The sequence below is a fragment of the Mixophyes fleayi genome, chromosome 1, assembly GCF_038048845.1.
Source record: "Mixophyes fleayi isolate aMixFle1 chromosome 1, aMixFle1.hap1, whole genome shotgun sequence".
Classification (NCBI taxonomy): Eukaryota; Metazoa; Chordata; class Amphibia; order Anura; family Limnodynastidae; genus Mixophyes; species Mixophyes fleayi.
This window is the reverse complement of record NC_134402.1, coordinates 271,788,801-271,810,239: the sequence shown is the minus strand read 5'-3', so window position 1 is coordinate 271,810,239 and position 21,439 is coordinate 271,788,801. Positions and strand designations below refer to the sequence as shown.

Here is a 21,439-nt window from a genome sequence, read left to right as displayed (position 1 = left end):
GTCATTTTGTAGAATGTACTAAATTAATGAAAACTAGATTCTACAAAATGACAGCTAGAATCTGATTGGTTGCTATAGGCAACATCTCCACTTTTTCAAACCTGCAGTTTAGTAAATATACACCCAAGAGTGCCTGGACACTCATCCTGGCACCTACAGTCTCTTCTTTCAAACCATTAGGCCCCTAAGCAGTTACTGTCAGACAATAACACCCTACACTACAGATCTCATCAAGAGGTCCAGAGATGTGGGAGGATCTACTCCAGCCTGGCTTTAATAGACTCACAGGTATCCTCTTTTGAAAGCAGGTAGTCCCTCTTTCAAATTATGTGGCCCTTTAATAGTTATTGTTTTGTGATCAGCAGATAATAAAATCATACACTATAGAAAACATTAAGTAGCCCAGAGATGGAGGGGCTTTAATAAACTCAGTGATACCCTATTTTGATTAAGCATTTGTTGGTAGCCTTTGGAATTAAAAAAAAAAATAAAAATTACACACATTTGCTTTTAGTTCACTTTCTTAAATTTTCAGCTTAAAAAAAAACCAAAATACTTTTTTGGTATAATTTGTTCATAAACAAATTATTAATACTGATTTTGGAATGGAAAAGCCTAAAAAGTGCCAAAATGGGATGAGAAAAGTCTCACTTACAAAAGGCTTAAAGAAAGCATAGATTCTAATTGATGACAAAAATAGAAAGACGCATTCATATTTCTATATAAAACCGAGTAATCTAAAATAAGACTACAGAGCTACTGGATTACATCCCAGAGTTATTTTCTTAGAATTTACACTACTGCCTAGCACACAAGTTTGTGTATATTAATGCCACTTGTGCACCATAAAATTAATAATAATATAGCTCTATCTATGGAATCAAAGGAATTAAGCAGCCTAAGTGCAATGTTCAGTTGTGCAGCTGCTCGCTAGCCAAGTTAGCTTAGCGAGGCTAGGTCACTTTGTTTACTTTGTCTAAATGAGGGAGGCAGCACATGGGTGGCCAATTTGCGAAATAAAAAGAGGATAGACTACTAAAGTCAAAGGCCACGCATTACACTTGATGGCTGAGTGGTTCTGCATGCTATACCCTTAGAAACCATATACAAACATCGTTCTAGTTATTTTTGTTTTGTTCCTTGTAGAGTGTACTATTTAGCTGAGAAAGGTTATGAGTAACTGACAGGAAAACAACAATTGTGACAAGTGTTTGCTAGTAAACTGCCACAAATACTGTGTTTTCTCTTACTTTATCTGCAGAATAAAAAAAAAGCTCAAAATGCTTATTAAAAAATAAAAATAAAATAAGAAATACTTGGCAGATTAGGTCTTAACTGGCAAGTGTATATTTCTTGGAAAATGTTATAATTATCCAGACTGGAGACTACTTTATATAGTCCCATGTCATTCTGCATTTTTGTAAAAACAATAAAAACAAAACAATACAATTACATTAAGAGCCTGACTACACGGCCTGGTATTTTAAGCTCTTAAGAGCTTAAGAATATGGTCTCAAAAATCATATTACTTATTAATTCAATGGGACTGATTAACTTAAGATAAGACGATCATGTTCACATTAGCCATGTTTTGGGTACAAGTCATAAAACATACATATTCATGTAAGAATTTACACATGGTGTACAGTTGCTACTCTGGCATGTCCTGTTCAAAATAATAAGTTCCCATAAGGATATATTTTAGGCCTGCTGCACCCAGGCAGCTCTTTGATGTACAGGTTGAGTAAGTTCCAAATAAAACTGCAGACATTATTCAGTTAGTCCTCTTTGGAAGCTGTCAAATTTCACTTATCTGAGAGGCATCATCAAAACGACAAAATCAAATCAAATGTAGCTCTATGAAAACGGTATGGTTTATCATTAAAAAGGTAGGGATAATGCATGGATTTATCACGGATTAGTAGTACACCCTCTATCCACAATTCCTGCAACATTCGGACGGTCTGTCGTGTAATTAGCCAGCTGGTGCCACCTCTCGATGACCAGAGCCAAAACCACAGTATGAATCACTAAATTTAAAGTCTGGAGCCTGGCTAGCAGTAAATATGTAAAAAGTCTGCCTTGCCTTTGAAGTTGACTATAAAATGTCACTGTATTAACTGTGCTAAACCCACCTAGCTGTTTATTTTGGAACACTTCCTAACAATTAAGTCTCCTTAAAAGCAAACAGAATTAAAGACAAGAGGATACAGTGATTATGCAACACATTAACCTCTGAATTGTTTCTTTTAATAAAAGCATAAATGTATATTACCTGTGACTGAGACATCATACCAATATGCTCAGTAACAGATTCTGAAAGTGTAGCCATCCTGGGTCTGTAGGTTGTATCTTATCACACGTGGAACCGGTTTTATGTCAAATCTCAGTCATACTTGCGGGAAACTCTGGAGAAATAAACACAAATACAGACATTTATTCTTGCAGTCCACACTATAAGCGGTTTCCAATGTAAGAATATCATGATACGGTTAAGACAGGAATAAATTCATTAACAAAACTTTAACAAGTTAGGGTGATTAAATCTGTCCTGGGGAATGATGCTGAAAATTATTGTATATTATTTAAAGTATTGTAGTGCTATAATGAAACAAAAAGGCAAGGCAATGAAAAAAGAAAATAATAAAAATAAATAATTAGAATATACACAGATATATATGCACACACACACAAATACAAAAAACATGGATTATCTGCTCTCAGCAAATACACAATTATTGTTTTATATTATACTTATACTATATTATACCCAATTATACTTCTCTATATTACTAGCTGCCATGGAACACTTGGGACTCACCAGACACAAGTTGGAATTAATGTAAAAAACAAAAGAATTAGTGAATGGGGTGCAGGAAAGATGGGACTTACATTGTATAAACAAAACAAAGAATCATCCACTGCACACTCATGTAGAGATTGGGGTGCAAGAGGGGTTTGCCCAACATTATATAAACAAAAAATATGGATTATCTCCAAATACACAATTAATGCTTTATTACCTTTTCTATATTAAGAACTGTTAATGCTAGTTCCACATACTGAGATATATATATATTCTCCAAACTTTATAACAGCTTAAATTAATAGCATATAATTATTAAGTGAGCAGTGATGGAAAAACTATGAATCTGAGGAGCAAATCAATATGATAGAATTACAGTATTTTAAATAAATGTAAACATATTGATATCAATTTACTCCAGGTCATCCAAGAGATAACAATCTTTTCCTGAACCACCTTAAAATGTATTAAAAACAAACTGATCATTATCAGTTGTTAAGAAGTCACACTATCAGTATTTATCAGCTTAGCAGTAAACAAATGCAAAAGTCTCAATTATAACTCCATACTGCTGCTTTCCTAAATTGCTAGACAAATATAGACTTGACCTTTTAACAGGATTTTTAACAGAGGAGAAGACTCCTACACACCTTGGAATCTAGAGAAAAGCGATTATTAGACAGCAATGTCAATAAACACTGATACACCCACTGAGTAGTCTTCCAAACAGCTGATCTTCTCACAGCCAGCAAGCATGATACCTATGCTAATAAGAGAGTAAAAGTAAGGAGTGAACATGTAGCCCAAAGTTACTTTTAATTCCAATTAAACACATATAGGATCGCATGTTAGGCAATTACATGACAACAATACACACAACACTAGAAGGTAAAATTAAAACATTTTGTAGCTGCTATTATTCAATTTCTTAAATCCCAAAGATGGCAATAAACACAGCACTAACTAGATGATTCACTTCACAGTGTCTCTCGCAAAGCGACACAGCTACACACCTAGACAATTTGGATTCATCACTCCCACTTATATATAAACGCATAGAGTTAGCTACATACCAAATTGAAATCAAATCAATTTCTGAAGTCCAAATCTCTAGCCCACTGCATGGTTTTCTCATTCATCCACAGTGTCAGTTTTTTAAATGGAACAGGACCGGCTCATATGATATCCATGGAAGGGTCACTGTTCCAGATTAGCAATGTGCAAGGCTAACATTCTCCAAGCAGCAGAAATAGTAAAGTGCCATGCAGGCTGCAGTGCAAGCGTCCGGAGCTTGCGGTTCTCTTGTCCCGGGCTCCCAGCCAGCTCCGGCAGATCGCACACATACACAAACTGCATGCTGTGCACAGGGGCGGGACTACTGCCGAGCCTCTGCCCCACTGACCAATGCACGGGGTGTGCAGACCCGTCCCCACTCATGACAACAGTATAGAGAGAGAAGGATCAGCTGTTTTATTAACAGTGTGCAGTTCACTCGCTTTGGGGAAGTGTGAGTAGACAGGTCTGAAGTAAAGACATGCGAGTCATGGGAAGAGTGGAAATATATATAGTTACAACTAGGTGCTAATGTAATTTTAATTTAATTTTAACAAATTATTCTTCAAACGTATTACGTTATGGCACTTTCTGGAATACATACTGATGGAATACAAACTATGAACCGATACAGAAGTCATTAAAAAAAATGAAAGTATTAAAATTCCAGACATATTTCAAATACCTGAAATGCTATCACACTATATCAGTGATGTGATCTGAAACATTGTGCTGCACTCTAACATTCAAAAGGGTGTCCTTACTCTCAGGGCCGGATTAAGGGAATGGAGGCCCCTGGGCTAGGGGGGCCTCCATTCCCCCGTGAGGGCCCCCCCCCCCAGTGATCCGAGCTGCCCTCCCCCCTCCTCCCCGTGATCCGAGCCACCCTCCCCCTCCCCCCCCCCCCCCCGTGATCCAAGCCGCCCTCCCCTCTCCCCCCCGTGATCCGAGCCGCCCCCAGGGCACTTACCTCCTTCTCCTGGCATTGCGGTCCTTCCCCGGCGCGCTGTTCGCTCTTTACTGAGGAGATCTCGTGAGAGTAAGACTCACGAGATCTCCTCAGTAAGGAGACTAGAGCGCCTCTGGGAAGGACCGCAGTGAAAGTGCTCAGCAGCATTGATCGGGCCGGGGGCGCCCCCGCCCCCGACCGATCAATAATGCTGTTGAGCACTTTCAAGAGCCCCCTGGATGCCCTATGGTTAATCCGGCCCTGCTTACTCTCAGTAATACATTTAATCAAAGAAAGTGACACCTATCTGTAATAACAAATGAGCAGACATTGTTAGAAGCTATGACTAAGAGATCTGACAATAATCCAGGAAGGAGCCAGTGGGCCACAGGTGAAGGTTCGGAGAGCGGTATGTATCCCTTCACTGCACTATACAAATGTTTTATTTTGTTTCTTGCGAGGAAAGCGAACATAGGGGGAATTCAATCATCATCATCTATTATATATATAGCACCACTATGCTGTACAGAGAACTCTCTCACATCAGTCCCTGCCCCATTGGAGCTTACAATCTAAATCCCCTAACATACACACAGACCAAGAGAAACTAAGAGCAATTTAATAGCAGCCAATTGACCTACTAGTATGTTTTTGGAGTGTGGGAGGAAACCTGAGCACCTGGAGGAAACCCACAAAAACACAGGGAGAACATACAAACTCCACACAGATAAGGCCATGGTTGGGAATCAAGCTCATGACCCCAGTGCTGGGAGGCAAAAGTGCTAACCACTAAGCCACCATGCTGCCCAATTCAGCACATGGTACTGCAATGTTTCTCCAGAACAGTCTGTAGAGACACATCATAGCAAAGATTTTACTCAAATCTTCACACATTTTCCATCACGTCCCATAGAGATGCGAGGTAATAATGACCGGAGATTCTGTACTGTATTAGCTGGCAATGTGCGCGATGTCCGGTCTCACCTCGCGGCTAATTGAATTCTCCCCACAGAGTTTCTGGGTTTTAAAAAGAGATGAACAAAGTTGTATCAAAAGTTAGTGTAAGCAACAAAATAAACCAATTCCTAGAGGTGCAAAGTTCAGGTGATAAAATCTTTGACTTCCGTGTCTGCTTCAACATTCCGCACTTTAGTTAATTAAATTAGCATTTTGCCGAACTTACAGTCTTTAAAAGGATGACAATGGCCAATTAAGTCTGAGTGGTGTGGCTACGGTCGGACATTTGAAGTCAAATTTCACTGGCAAACTTTTTGGACAAATGTGAAACAGCGAATAGTTCACTCAACATATTGCTAGTTATAAGTTATGATTAGACATGTTTGCAGATTGTGAATGCACATTTTTCAATAAATGAACTGGCATAATGATCTTCTTTTTACATGTTAACATTTATAATATGTATAGAAGTAAAATATTTTTGGTAAAATAATAAAAATGTAAATTTAGCACTTATTAACCCTGAGTTTGCTTTTAACCAGAGGTACGCCATTAATCCAAATGTGAATCACTGAAACTTCATATTACTTGTGGGAAGATGGCTAATTCATACCAAAAGCAACCATCAGTTCTGATTTTAATGGAAATGACAAATATTGTTGTGACCCTTTAAAAAGCAAAGTGCTGAATTTAAAAAACACAGCAACATAAAGACTAGTATCAGAGGTGAAGGAAGACAGATTTTAAATTAAGTTCATTTTTACCTAACACGTATTAGCCTGGCGTGGAAGGCGAGGGGACGCTACAAGTGTATTAACCTACTGCGGCCTGAACCTTTAATCAGGCCCTAATCGTTATGCTCCTACTATACTGAAATTGAACACCTCAGACCTGACTCTCCAAGCAAATTGGGCACAAATACAATATTTTCTCAACTTAAAATATGCGTGTATATGATATGCACATTGCAACAAATTTTACACAAGTCACATTTTTACACAGCACAGAAGGACTTGTGTATTAAATCAGTCACTTGGGGCTAGATTTACTAAGCTGCGGGTTTGAAAGTGGGGATGTTGCCTATAGCGACCAATCAGATTCTAGCTTACATTTATTTAGTACTTTCTACAAAATGACAGCTAGAATCTGATTGGTTGCTATAGGCAACATCCCCACTTTTTCAATCCCGCAGCTTAGTAAATCTAGCCCTTGGTGTGGAACGAAATGGGAATACCTTCGGAAAATCAGGATATAAGATACTCTAAACTCCTTGCACTCCAAGGAGCTCTAAATTGTACTTTATTTGGAATGACAAGCAATAAAGTATACAGTCTTATATTCCAATCACTTATCAGTTTACTAAAAATGTTTGGTTCACTTTCATTAGTGGTGAATACATTAGTTGTATGTTAACTTGAACCCTGGAAACTCTGCATTAGGTATGTAAAAAACTTAATACTACTAGCATTCTAATATATAACATTTTATCACACAATAACAAAATAGATGTAATCACAAACCTTCTGGTGCTGGGCAGAGATGAAATTTGTAAAACTTTTCTCCATATTACTAAGTAACTACCTCAAATGCATAATAACTGCAGATTATCGAGTGAAACATGGCATTGTCAGAACCCATTGCAAAATTTGGGGAAGGGGTCAATGATACCAGTACACATTCATCATGTGTAGTGAAACCTTACCTTGGACTTATCATCATCATCATCATAATTAATTATTTATATAGCGCCACTGATTCCGCAGCGGTTGTACAGAGAACTCACTCACATCAGTCCCTGCCCCATTGGAGCTTACAGTCTAAATTCCCTAACATACACACACACAGACAGAGAGAGAGAGACTAGGGTTAATTTTAATAGTAGACAATTAACCTACCAGTATGTTTTTGGAGTGTGGGAGGAAACCGGAGCACCCGGAGGAAACCCAAGCAAACACAGAGAGAACATACAAACTCCACACAGATAAGGCCATGGTCAGGAATTGAGCTCATGACCCCAGCACTCTGAGGCAGAAGTGCTAACCACTAGGCCACCGTGCTGTGCATGTGCTAGCAAAAGGCCAAAATAGGGTTCGAGAGGATCGATCTTCATTGCTGGCCCTCTCTTATCTCTGTTGCCATATCGTAAGCACTCTCAGCAGTGGTGGTGCACAGAAGTGCAATTATTCGTTCAAAAACAAAAACAATATGATGTTTGTATGGCCAACTTAAATAGTTGCTTATTACATTACATGGCTTGTTACTAAAGCACAATGTATATTGGTACAGCAATTCTTCTTCCATTACCATGGTCCAGATAGCGCCTATACTTAAACCACCACCTTTGCGTTGATCTGGCGATTTCTGAATAAAAATAACTTGTAAACGCATGCCAGTGACCAAATTGCAGTGTAGAGCATGTTCTACTTCTTCTTCATATGCTGCTGGATTGAATAATGCATGACAATAGAGCCATTTTTCCTCATAGTGGATCAAATCCAATACAATACCTGATGCAATATGATTGTATTTTGATCTGGTATAATGAGCCACAGTTCAGTGGTTGCTTAATCTACTCAAAATTACCAAATTGCTGAACCGAAATCCTATTGTGTGGGAAGCAAAAATCTTACCATGTATGTGTAAGACTGATTGGCCGTGTAACAGTCGCAATCACTGCACTTATGCTTGCTGCTCCCTGGATTATTGAGGCTTTTAAAAAGCAAAATGTAAATATGAGCTTTACTTTGGGCTGCAAGCTTATTTAGTTGATATAACACATAATTCATTATATCATTCTGGTGTTCTGATTTTGTTTATCCTTTTACTGTTATACAATATTATGACTAATGCTGGCTTTTGCAATCAAGTTAAATTAAATTGTTGATCTCATTAGTGTCTTTCTTTTCTCAGTCTCTCTGTCTAGGGCCTGATTCATTAAGGATCTTAACTTAAGAAACTTCTTAAGTAAGTCTCCTGGACAAAACCATGTTACAATGCAAGGGGTGCAAATTAGTATTCTGTTTTGCACATAAGGTAAATACTGACTGTTTTTTCATGTAGCACACAAATATCAACTTAAAATTTCAGTGTACAAATAAGCTATCAAGTATTTGTGTGCTACATGAAAAAACAGACAATATTTAACTTATGTGCAAAACAGAATACTAATTTGCACCCCTTGCATTGTAACATGGTTTTGTCCAGGAGACTTAAATAAGAAGTTTCTTAAGTTAAGATCCTTAATGAATCAGGCCCCTAATCTTTAATTAATCCAAGATGTAGATCTAATTTACACAGACAGGCTATTCTTTTCATTCTGATTTTCACGTCAGTTTGCAATATTTAAAATATTTACTAAGATTCAAATTGTTCAATATCAACCCGTGAACAAAAAATGTAGATAGTATGTTGCTTGTTTTCTTCTCTTCATTTCCATTCAGTAAGTAAAATGGACCCAACTCCATCACATATATAAAACCATTTTCCTGAACATCATTTGTATACATAGCATTTTTTTTTAATGTACTAAAATCCTGATTGGCAGCATTTTTTTCGTTCTTCAACTTTTGCATAATGAAAGCATAGAACCTATAAACATCAAAGGGTATTAAGGTCCCATGGGTCGTTGGTTTATAGCACTGGGCTGGTTGACAATTGTATTTCTTGTCCTTGGGGTGTCTGTTTTCAAGAATGTTAGTGTAGGCTGTCTCAACCTAAAATTCAGACAAAATAATCACACATGGAGGTAAGATGGAAACCTAACAACACGCAAAAAATGTAATCTTTAATAACATCTGCTAATGCATTACTTCAAATCAGCTACTTGGACCACCCACAGAAAACTTCTGGCTGCACATATGCTAAGGTTAGGATTTGAAGAGTTTATTAGAAATGTACACAGTGCACTTGAAGTTACATGACACTATGACCTAGTATTTTTATTTTCTGATTAAAAAATCCTGCTGTGCAATTTTTTATTTTTTGGGTGTTGCCTTTTTTTCACAGCTGTTATTATTACAGAACTTCCTGTATTACATAAGAATAATGTTTTCATTTTAAAAAAAAACAAACGGCGCCTCGCAATATTAAATGAAAACCACATATCTGTTAATCTCTTTACTGTTTGCATATGTGGTTTAAAAAATATTTATTTAAGGTTCTAAATATTATTTTTTTGTGCCAATATCGTTACAATTTAAGCTGTTTTCAAAATGATTCATTTACCCAGTCTGAGGTGTGCAATCCATACCTAGATGTGTCAGTCAATGTACTGTATGGATGTAACATGTGTTTAACTAACAGTTAACACAGTACAATGTCATTCATGTAACGTGCATTGACTCTTTAAGGAAACGCACAAAATTGCATCAAGTGTGTTTCTCAAAATGTAAAATTGAAATTCCCTGTAATATGTTTTCTGCCACCAGATGGAACTTTGACAAAATTGTAATATGCACGTCAGATGAATGAAAGTATGAAGCGCATGCATATTATTGTGAATCAAATTACTTTGATTGCTTCATCTGTGGCCTGAGAAGAGATAGATAACACTTGCAGAAAAAGTAAGCTGAATAGTGGAGAACTGCAAGTCAACGAGAGCTGCTTTTGCTCGAACCAAAGATACTGCACTGTATAATAAAAACATTAAAAAACTAGAAACTATATGGTTTCCCAAATCTTCAACCAGTCCTAGCTCTAGACAGCCTGGATCTTCAACAATGCTTAGTGCAGCTATATGATGCAGTCACACAATAATGTTGGTTTGGGGGTCAGAGTGTTGTTCAGAGTATAGAAGCAGAAGAAATGTAAATTTTGAGTGAAATGTGTATAGTGGTGGTAATTGGATAGAACAGCTTAGGGAGATTAAGAAGGTGGTTTGGGAATTGGTAAACGTATTGTTGTACAAGGAAGGGAATTCCACAGGCAGCGCAGCCTGAAAAAATTCCAGGAATCTTGTCCTTAAATATTCCCAGTCCTATCCCAATTACTCAAAGCAGAATTAATTGACCATCAGAGTATATTCTATTCATAGGCTAAAAATTCATTGAAATGTGAATTTACAAATGTAAGCATGGGGTGGCATTGTGTGGAATGGAAAATCACAGCAGAACTTGAACAATGTATCGGAACCTAGCACCTCTGCAAAATGACCTGTTCTATCATGAAGCTCAATTCACACAAGACTTCACTGGGAATTATATCTAGTTATAACCTCACAAAATCTCTTACAGACAATGTGAAGCTACCAAACCCTCACAGCTACAAACAGCACATTTCTGTTATGAGGTGGAGTGGGGTGTGCACTTTGGAATTCTGTGAAAACACAGTTGTCTCTAATAATATGGTAGCTGCAAACATGATACATTTTTCTGTGAGATTTCTTATCAGGGCCTGATCAACCAATAGGGTGATTATGCTGCAGCAAGGGGCGCTGAGTCCTGGGGGAAATGGGGGGAGTGGCGGCGCCCAAATATCATTTTTCTTTTTTTACATTCCCATATACATGTTTTTTTAATATTACTGACAGGCGCTCCCAGGACTGTTTACGATAATCAGGCCGCACCTGGTCTAAAGGTTACCATCGCAGAGAGGCAGTCTGGCAGCAAATCCTAATCCTGTCAGCTGCCTGCCAGTGCAGACGCGGTTCCTAATCTAGTCTCCCGAGTTTACCACATTTCATGAGACTTGACTGTCCGCACTGACAGGCACCTGACAGCAGTCGGATCAGTTGCCAGACTGCCTGCCCTCGAAGAAGAAGATTTCTGCAGTGCTGGAAGAGAAGAGGGAGTCGCAGAGGCTTAAAATTTCTGCTGGAGAGGAAGGTAGGTGACATGTGGACTTGGTGGGGGAGGTGATAAAATGGCTGGGGGGGGGGTGGTGAAGGCCGGATGTGAGTGGGAGGGTCATGAGTTGGCCAATGGGGGTTAAGAGACATTTATGCATACATTCATTTAATGGGCAAGTGGAAGGTATATGGGTGGAGTTGAAGTGGATCATGAATTGGCTGGGGGAGTGAGTGATGAAATTGCCAGGGGTATATAAATTGGCCACTGAGGTGTGATGAAATCGCTGAGGGGACATGTTCTCTGTATTGTGTAGTGTTCATGAAGATGCTCTTTAAAGAGCCTTATCATTCAGGGTTTGTTAACATTTTGAATTATAATATAATTATGCACATTTTCAAAACAGGACCGCAACTTTCCAGACGACAGCGAAACGATAACAAAGCTGCAAGAAATAACAGTAAAAACAAGAAGGAGAATCGGTATAAATTCAAATGGTGATATGATTTTAATGATTTAAGGGGTGGCGCTACAGGTGTATTAGCCTTGGGCAGCCGTAACCCTTAATCAGGCCTTGTTTCTTATGCTAATTTGAATTCTGAAAATGTGCTAGTTATAAAATAAAAAGTGCATTTTAATATATTACTCACATGCATTATTTGTTTACATATATAATGTTATGCTAATGTTATGCTATTATTATGTTGTTGTTATTATATATGTAAAGTTCGCGGAGTGTCAGGTTAAAATGAAGGTAGACACAGGACAAGACCTATTCAGCAGTGCATTAACAGCACACATAAAGTATGTAAAAATACAAGTTTTTAATGGTCTTTTCATAAGTTCAGCAGTACTCCATTAAATTAATCTGAATTGCTTCCTGCAAAGGCCTACTCCCTTTCTTCAATACACACCCTGAAAACTTCATTGCATGTTGGAGAAACATACAATATGAAACAAGGTTCATACATCAACATTTTACTCTGCAGCACGAACTCTACGAAACTCATTTTGTTTTTAAAACATCTTTCAATATAACATTACATTTTATAATTAATTTCCTTCTAAATATTAACATAATGTTTTCTACGGTCTCAAAAAGGCAAACTGTTGTCCTTGTGAATAGTTAATAAAACAAAAGTTTACCTGCTATTAAAGATTGATTTTAAGAGAAAGCTTTGTTAAGTTTTAAAGCTCAACTGTTACCTACTGGAGTCCGGCTAGATGGAGCCCTGTAGGTGGTTATGCAGCTTTTACCAGTATAAATAGAGAACAGTACATGTGTTTTACTGAACACCTATGTTAAACACAGCGAAAATAAAATACATTTAACTAGCAAATTATTGTTTTGAAAAGTAGTTAGGGCCTTGTTATCAAATTATAGTTTTGACTTTAGGTGAAGATATAAAACTGAAGCATGATTTCTTATGAGAGATTCAACAGTTAATGAAAATCAATAGTTAGTAAAATATGTTAACAGCCGTTAATAATAATTTAATTAGTCTTTCTTAATCTTTTGCAACTGTCAAAGCTTATCTCACTCTAGCCTACTTACCCAGGAGAATAGAATTCGAAAGTTGCATTGTTTTTTTTTTATAGACACATACACACACCTCAGTAGAAAACCTTTTTGTTTTTTGCCTTTATTAAATTACGTTTTGCAGACATCGGATACACACATATATACATATATATATATATATATATATATATATATATATATATATATATATATTTGCACTTGAACCAACATTGTACAGAAGCTTTTCACACACTGGACTATTTTACCCAACCCCAAATATTCTTCCTTTACTGATTCTAAGCACAATAACACCATTATGTTAGAACTTTCCTGTCAAAATTTGGTTTGTTGTGATAAAGCTTTAAGGTCTAAAAAGGTTCATTTCAATGAACTTTCCAAGCGAGAGAAACTTGTTTCCCAGAATGCTCTCTTTCATTGTTTCACAAACCAAGGCTTAGTTCATGGTCTGGGTGGAAACTACAAAGAATGAATGAGCTATGTTAATACAGATTGAACTTCTTAGCACCCATACACAAAAATAGGAGCTTTTAAGATTTTTCTGAGCCCATATGAAAGTATTTCTCGAATTTAGCTAGAGATATTTAAATAATAGCACTCAGTCAATTAAAATTGCTGCACTTGCAATGAGGGGTGCATGAGCTTCAGGAGAAATCATTACCTCCTGTTATAATGAAAGTAAAAGTAACTAGTGGTGGACAGCAGGGACAGAACTATAGCTAACTATAAGGGCTGCTATGGCTATAAGACCCAGAGGCAGGGGCGGGCTGGCCCGGGGGGCAGGGGGGCAACGGCCCCCCGGGCCGCTGGGTCAGACGGCTATTAGGGCCGCGGGGTAGACCGGCCGGCCGCCCTCCGGATGCAAAAAACATAGTTTTCCCCCCGCGGCCGCATCTGATGACCGCATCCCCTGTCATGTGACGGCCGCATCCCCTGTCATGTGAACTAAGGTAATTACCATTTGTCTCAAATGTCTATTGTTATGAAGTATGGCGTAGACCTGGTTTGTAATCAGAAAAATGTCTGAGTAACTTGACATAGCTAACTGGCAGCCCATGTTAATTACCTAGGTCAACAGGTAATGAGAGGTAATTAGATTAGAAATTCTAGAAGATATGCTATGTGCCTCCACAGTAATATACTGGCTGAAATAGCACTAGGAAATATATTAATATGTATCAATATAAATGTTATTGTATCAAACTTTATCACAGACTCAGATTGTGTAATGTTGCAGATACAATGTGTCAAATGTCTTCTTCTTTCACGCAAGTGTGATGTGTCATTCCTTAATCTTATATGGTAACCCTTTGTTTAGTGTATCCAGCTAAATATCTAATTGAGCCAAGCCATTCCTTTGTATAATCAAGGTAACAGAGACTGTATGTCTAACAGCTAAAGTGTCCACTGAGAGACCCCTGCTGCATGGGGGAGGATTGAGACATTTGACCCTACTCCCTGTGTATACAGCGAAGAATATAGGGAGAGGAGAATGCCAGGGTAGCTATGGTAGCTTGGAGGATCCTGGTGTACAGGAGATCAGCAAAAAGGACTCTGGGCCAGGCATCCTGGTGCCGCTGGAGGAAACCCTACCAGGACAGGGTCTGTGTGAGCCAGTAAGCCAGGCTGGGTGACACAGTAACTGTCTAGCTAATCGGTAGTGGCAATATTGCGGGAGGATAAGACTCTGAAAGAGACTGAGACTATTACTTTGGAGTGCTGACTGCAAGAGGCTGCAGGAGGATACATGCTACCATTTATCCTATATCTTGTGAACATCTTGTGGTGTTGTGCTGTCATAATAAAGCCTTATTTTGGATATTCTCTGGTGTTCTCTAGTGAGTATAATCCCACAGAGGGTAACTGCCATCCGAGCTAAAGGTGGTATCCTCAAAAGTACCTTACAAAGTAATCTAAAACTACAAAAATATGATATTAATATTTGTTTCATGAGAGTGAAAGTTGGGAGCCATGAAACGATTTACTTTTCAAAAGGGATATTTAATGTCTAAGTAATGTTTCGGTCACTTGTTGCTAGTCATTTATGTGTGCTAGTGGCCTTGTATTTGAAGTGCTGACCTTCTGATTCTGATTCAGAAACATTAGATTGCTCAGTAGCAGCTAATCTGATGACCTCTAGGAGGCCACTTAATGTATTTCTGGTTATAGTTTCACTTATTTCTGAAAATATTTATTGGACAAGACTAGACTACAGGCTGCTTCATTCAGGATCGGACAAACAATGAAAACACTGGTGGATTGCTAAGTGTAGTGTGACTAATAAGTAAATAGAATAAAAATAAAGGCAATTCATCATCTGAAATGCTAATCTGCACTGGGAAATATATACTGAACTATCTGCTGTTTTTTAGGACCAGTAAAATTATACTATAAGAAAACCTTTTATATAGGTTATAGGGAATATTTTTATGGAATCTAAAGACAACAAGATTGCTGGACTTCCATATATTGTGCAATAATGTGTTATGTAATATCCACATGGAACAACGAGTGGAGCAAGGGTTTATTGGAGGTAATATACTAAATAGTAAAACAGACATGAAGAAGTCTGCAACGAAGATTGTGAAATTGACCAGATGCAGTATCATGCTATCACATGACATATGCCGTACACACCAGGAACATTGAAGGTCTGTATTACCATAAAATATGCTCAAGACACATTACTAATTTCAGTAGCCAGTATTGGTAGATTATAACTAAACATCACATATTTCTGATTAATAAAAAAATGATACAAAATAAAAAAAAGTAATTTTTTCCACGTAAATGCAACCATGGCTTGATGGCTCTCAGCAGTACATTGAGAAAATAAGAGGACTACATCCAATTAACTTTCTGCTAAAAGAGGTAATATGGCCCGAATCGGAATAAAAATGATCATATTCTTTTCATCTTTCACCCATAGGGATTTCTGTTTTGAGAGGTGAACAGAGGGGGAGACGGAGGCTCACATTCATATTAAGGTCTGTTGTGCAGAAACATACTGTGCATGTAGGTATCTTAATGAAGCTATTGAAGGAAATTCTTCTCCTATCCATATTTATATATCTATTTTTTTAAGAAGCCATTGTTCACTACTAAAAAGAGGTCTATGATCTTTTTTTTATAAAAAAAAATCATAATAGTAATAGTTTATTGATTTTTTTATTTTAATGAAGAACAAGTGGGATTGGGGATGGGCTACAGAAAAGAAAAGAAGGGTGAGTTAGGAAGGTCAGGTATGAAACAACCAAATGCAATATATAAGAAGCACAAAGTGACATTGCTACAGACTGTATGCAAATAAAAACATAGCCTAAAATGTTTGCATATATCTCCATTGTTCACTTCTCAAAAAAGAAAACACACTGACAATTATTTATGAAGTGCACTGGATGCAGAATGTAAATCATTTTGGTTTGGCAGCGGCATGCCTAGGTAGTCCATCCAGGGAACTCAATGTGCCTATACCAACATTCTGATCGTTGGAGACAGCACCACACAATCTGTGCCTAGGTTTGCAGAGAGGTAGTTGAAATTCAAAGGAGAACTCTGAACACAATGCCATGCATGTAGAAACCATTTAAACTGAGATGTTGAAAAAAAGAAAGGAAAAGGAAGCATAACATTGACAACATGGGCTTATCTCAGTATACACTATAACGCAATATGTTGGGTTTTTTTCATATATTTTCCTTTCTTTTTTAAGTACAAATATTTGTCCTCTTCCTTCTGAAAGCATAACAGTGAACTACAACATCTAAAAACACATCATAAATGATAATTGATCAACATAAACTGTAATGTTCTATATTTCCATCTTGTAAAACATAAATCAAATATATAATACTTAAAAAGGTGTACCGACGTGAATATTCTGTAACACTTTTTCTCTGTTTCTGCGTTGCTAATAATCTCTTTCTTGATGTTTGTAAAACATCTGGAACAGATGAAGCAGCAGGACAACAAACAGAACATACCACAGTTGTAACAGTTGCTGCAAGTCAGATAACACAGCTTTCTCTAGAAACAGACCCTGACAGTCCGTTGTACTAACCCCAAAGTCAATGTTCTGTCAGGATAGTGTCTGACACACTTTTAGCAGATGGTCATTGTGATCTATGGTCCCAGCAAGAAATTTGAATGTAAAATGACACAAATACGTAAATAACAGTAGTTATTTTGTAATATCTAAATACGGAACAAACTGTTAAAGAAAAAAAAAACTAGGTATTTTAAACCATCGTCATTTAACTACATGTTTTTACAGATATCAGTTGGCAAATCACTGAATTATTGTAGTCATTCTCGAGTCACATTCTGTCAAGTAAGCACAAGCGTGTTCCAAATTTCCACTAAAGGATTTAATTGTGCATATCCCGTACACAGTTCCCTAGAAGAATTCTTTCCAGTTTAGAAACTCTTGTTCATGCTAAATAAAAGTACAAATACTGCGCCCACAAGATTAAAACTGTAAGATGTGCTGCAGACAAGAACATGCACGTTTTGTTTATCTCTCCATTATTTAGGTTAGTATTTGATTTTATTAAATTGCCAAGGTACACTTGCAGTTGTTTTTGAATTGTTATGAAGTATGTTGCTTTGAATACAAAAATATTATCTTTATTTAACATTTTTAATATGAAACCCAGAGGGATGGTTTTTAGGTATGTTTTGCCAGAGCATAATTTTCTCACCCAGTCTGTCTGTCATCATGCACCCTAGAAACCTTCCATTTGTATCTCATCACTCATTTTAAAACTGTTCTACAATAGAAGGCACGTTAGTAGAGGAAAACAGACACCTACATTGTCAGTGAAGGTTACTTTGCGTAAAGAACTTTGCGGGTGTATTATAATAGAGTGTCTGTTGTATTTTCTTTTTTCTTAAGGCTTATGATGTCAGTGTGTAATCAAGTTTGACACAAACAGGGACACATATTTTCCCATTCATTGAATTAAATGGAGCCTTGCTTAAAGATCGCCTGTCACCCACACACAGTGAAGGCAAACATTTTATGGGCTGAACCAGTAGGCACAAGAATGCAGCCTATCAATTCACTAGCAACAAGAAGGGATATCCCTGAGGTATTTCATGACTAATATATTATTGATAAAGTTCTAGGTTCTGCCTGCATTTTCATGTATATTGGTTAAACATGCAAAATGGCCGATTTCACAGTCTGTAGATAATAAAAATGTAGTGTAACAAAAAAACACAGAACATCTGCACATGGGTTGATATATATTTTGTGAAACATTTAACAAAACTTCATATATATGAAAGTGGATACATCCAAAAACTGTTTTCCTTTTCACTTGCTAACCATATTATTCACCCTCATTCACTGCCACAAAAATCATAATTTTGGAGACCTTAAGTTTGTCTATTTATTGCATACAGTATAAGCAGGGTACACAACATCAACAGGCAGTGGACAAAAATATGGAACCATCAATATAAAGTAATTTAATAGAGCATTCAGCCATTGCCTGCAGCCAGTACATTTTGTGGCATTGAGTCTGGAAAAGTGCAGAATGGATGCACCACTAGTCTTCCACAAAAAAGTGTCTCAGCCGATGTGTGGGTTGGTGGTGGTGGAAAATGCTGTCTGTGTTTTTTCAAAATATTTGACAAATGCTTAGTTGAGTTTGGATCTGGCGAAAAGGCCAAAACATATGGATAACCTCAGTGTAATACTCAACAAGCCACTGGGTGACCTAAAATGCCTTGTTATGGGGGGAATTATCATCCTAGAAGACACCCCTCCTGTAAGGAATGATCAATATTATCAACCTTGCTTTCCAAGGGACTGTACTCAAACCAGTCTGGAAAAATGTGCCCCACAAAAATAAAGAACCTGGGGAACCCTTCACTGTTGGAAACCAGTTTGCACAATCTTGACCATATTTGTTACACTGTATTGCATTTTCTGCCTCAACATAAATTGTTAAAAAAATAAAATAAAAATATGGTATATGTCGTCATTTAATGAGTGCTGAGGTGCACTTCCTGCATGGGAATGAGGAAATTGCACCTATTTTTACTCTTTTATACATATGCAATTATAAAAATTGCACCTGAGGTGTTCTTAGTATATTATTTTGATTCATTTAGACAGTTGAAGAGAGGAAACAGATGATTACAAGCTTTCACTGTGTTTTAGTTATCTTGCCCACCTTATTATAAGGCATACCTCTTTTGACACAATCGGCTTACTGTTCGCAACAGCCTAAAATGAAAATCATTCTGCTCATAGCACTTGTTATATTAGAAGCCATTTAAACCCTAAGTAGAAGAGGTAAACTACCTGGCTATGGTACAAAGAGAAGGAGCTAGAAAAGTAACCAATTAAAAAGTGTTAAATAAATCGCTTCTAAAGTCTTCTATTATAGAAAAGTGAACATGGTTGATTGACACCAGACTGTTACTGGGTATAATTACAGGTGCATAACTCACATGGGTTTAAAATAAAAATAAGACACAAAATAAAGCTTATTTTTACAATTATCTTGTTAGTTCATGATTAAGGCATGGGAATGCCAAGTTCCCTGCTGCATCTCCAACTAAATGCCCCTTGGCTCCCAAAGGGTAACATTGCTTCCCCAGACTAAGAGCCTGTGTAGCAACAGTAATAAACTTCTTATCATAGCATTCATTGTTTCTTGACATAATTGTTTCCTCATGTCAAATTCCACTCAGTACATTCACTCTACCTACCTTACCTACACTCCCCAATTTACCTTTAATTCATTCTCTCCAGTAACTGAAGAAGAAGTCTCTGCACTCATTTTAACATCTCACCCTACAACCTCTCCACTCGACCCTATTCCCTCCCAACTTCTCCGCTCCCTCTCCTTCACTGCATTCCCACCTCTAACTTAACTCTTTAATCTGTCTCTCTCCAGTGGTACATTTCCATCCTCCTTTAAACATGCTCTCATCTCACCTATTCTAAAGAAACCACCTCTCAATCCAGCCTCTCTCTCCAACTACCACCCTATTTCTCTCCCCCCCTTTGCCTCTAAACTACTTCAACGATTAGTGTACAAATGCCTATTTCACTTTCTCTCCTCTCATTCCATTCTCGACTCTCTGCAATCAGGCTTCCGCCCCCAACATTCCACTGAAACTGCTCTCACAAAAGTGACCAATGATTTACTCACTTTAAAATCTAATGGTAATTTCTCCATACTCATTCTCCTGGAACTCTCTGCTGCTTTTGATATTGTTGATCACCCTCTACTCCTACACACCCATCACTCCATTGGCTTTCATGACACAGTTCTTTCCTGATTCACTTCCTACCTATTGAACCGCTTCTTTAGTGTTTCTATCTCTGGCACATCCTCCCCTCCACTCCCACTATCTGTTAGGGTATCAAAAGGCTCTGTTCTTGGCCCTTTACTTTTTTCATTGTACACCTCTTCTCTTGGGGCACTAATTCGCTCATTCGGCCTCCAATACCACCTCTACACTGATGACACCCAAATCTATATTTCTTTCCCTGACCTCTCTCCTTCTGTACTGTCTTGTGTAACCAACTGTCTTTCTGCTATCTCCACATGGATGCCCAATGCTAATATAGCTCAACATGTCCAAAACTGAGCTTAGTCACCACCTGTCCTCAGATCTCCCTCACCGCAGTTTCTTCTGTCTCCCAAGCCCGCTGCCTTGGTGTCAAACTTGACTCCACCCTCTGCTTTATTCCTCACATCCAGACTCTCTCAAAGTCCTGTTGACTCCATCTTAAAAACATTGCCAGGATACACCCTTTTCTTACTCAACATGCTACCAAAACTCTTATCCATTCTCTCATCATCTCCCGTCTTGACTGTTGCAACCTCCTGCTATCTGGCATTCCTGACACCCATATATCCACACTTCAATCCATCCTAAATGCTGCTGCAAGACTGATCTTACTCCATCACCGCTCCACATCTGCTACACCAATTTGTAAATGCCTACACTGGCTCACTGTGTCCTCCAGAATCAAATTCAAATTACTCACCCCCAGCCCTCGACAACACTTCCCCTGCATACATCTCAAATCTCATATCAAAATACTATTCTCCCGCCCTCTTAGATCTACCTCTGACCTTCCCCTAGCCTCATCTCTGGTAACCACCTGTCAATCCTGCCTACAACACTTCTCCCGTGTTGCTCCCCTCTTATGGAATTCCCTACCATGTTCAATCAGACTTTCCCTCAGCCTTCAAATCTTTAGAAGCTCTTTGAAAACTCATCTCTTTTTTAGAGGTGACCTTATCCTCGATAACACTATTCACACTAATGCACCCTCACAACTATCACAATCTCCACTGGAAGCCACACTAGCTCCTCTTGTT

At 37.9% G+C, this 21,439-nt stretch overlaps 1 protein-coding gene across 3 annotated transcripts in view; it reads right to left on the bottom strand.

The window, feature by feature from the left end:
- LOC142153756 (lysophosphatidic acid receptor 1-B) overlaps window positions 1-21,439 on the bottom strand; it is a 124,882-nt gene that overhangs the window by 69,279 nt on the left and 34,164 nt on the right. The window contains exons 1-2 of one of the 3 annotated variants that reach the window (XM_075210896.1): window positions 3,880-4,223; window positions 2,276-2,408 (exon numbers count right to left, since the gene is read on the bottom strand). In XM_075210896.1, coding sequence (XP_075066997.1) covers window positions 2,276-2,332 — 57 coding nt within the window. In that variant the 5' untranslated portion in view covers window positions 2,333-2,408; window positions 3,880-4,223. Of the gene's footprint in view, window positions 1-2,275; window positions 2,409-3,456; window positions 3,592-3,879; window positions 4,224-21,439 lie in introns of those variants that run through there. The other 2 variants (XM_075210897.1, XM_075210895.1) reach the window with 2 other exon arrangements.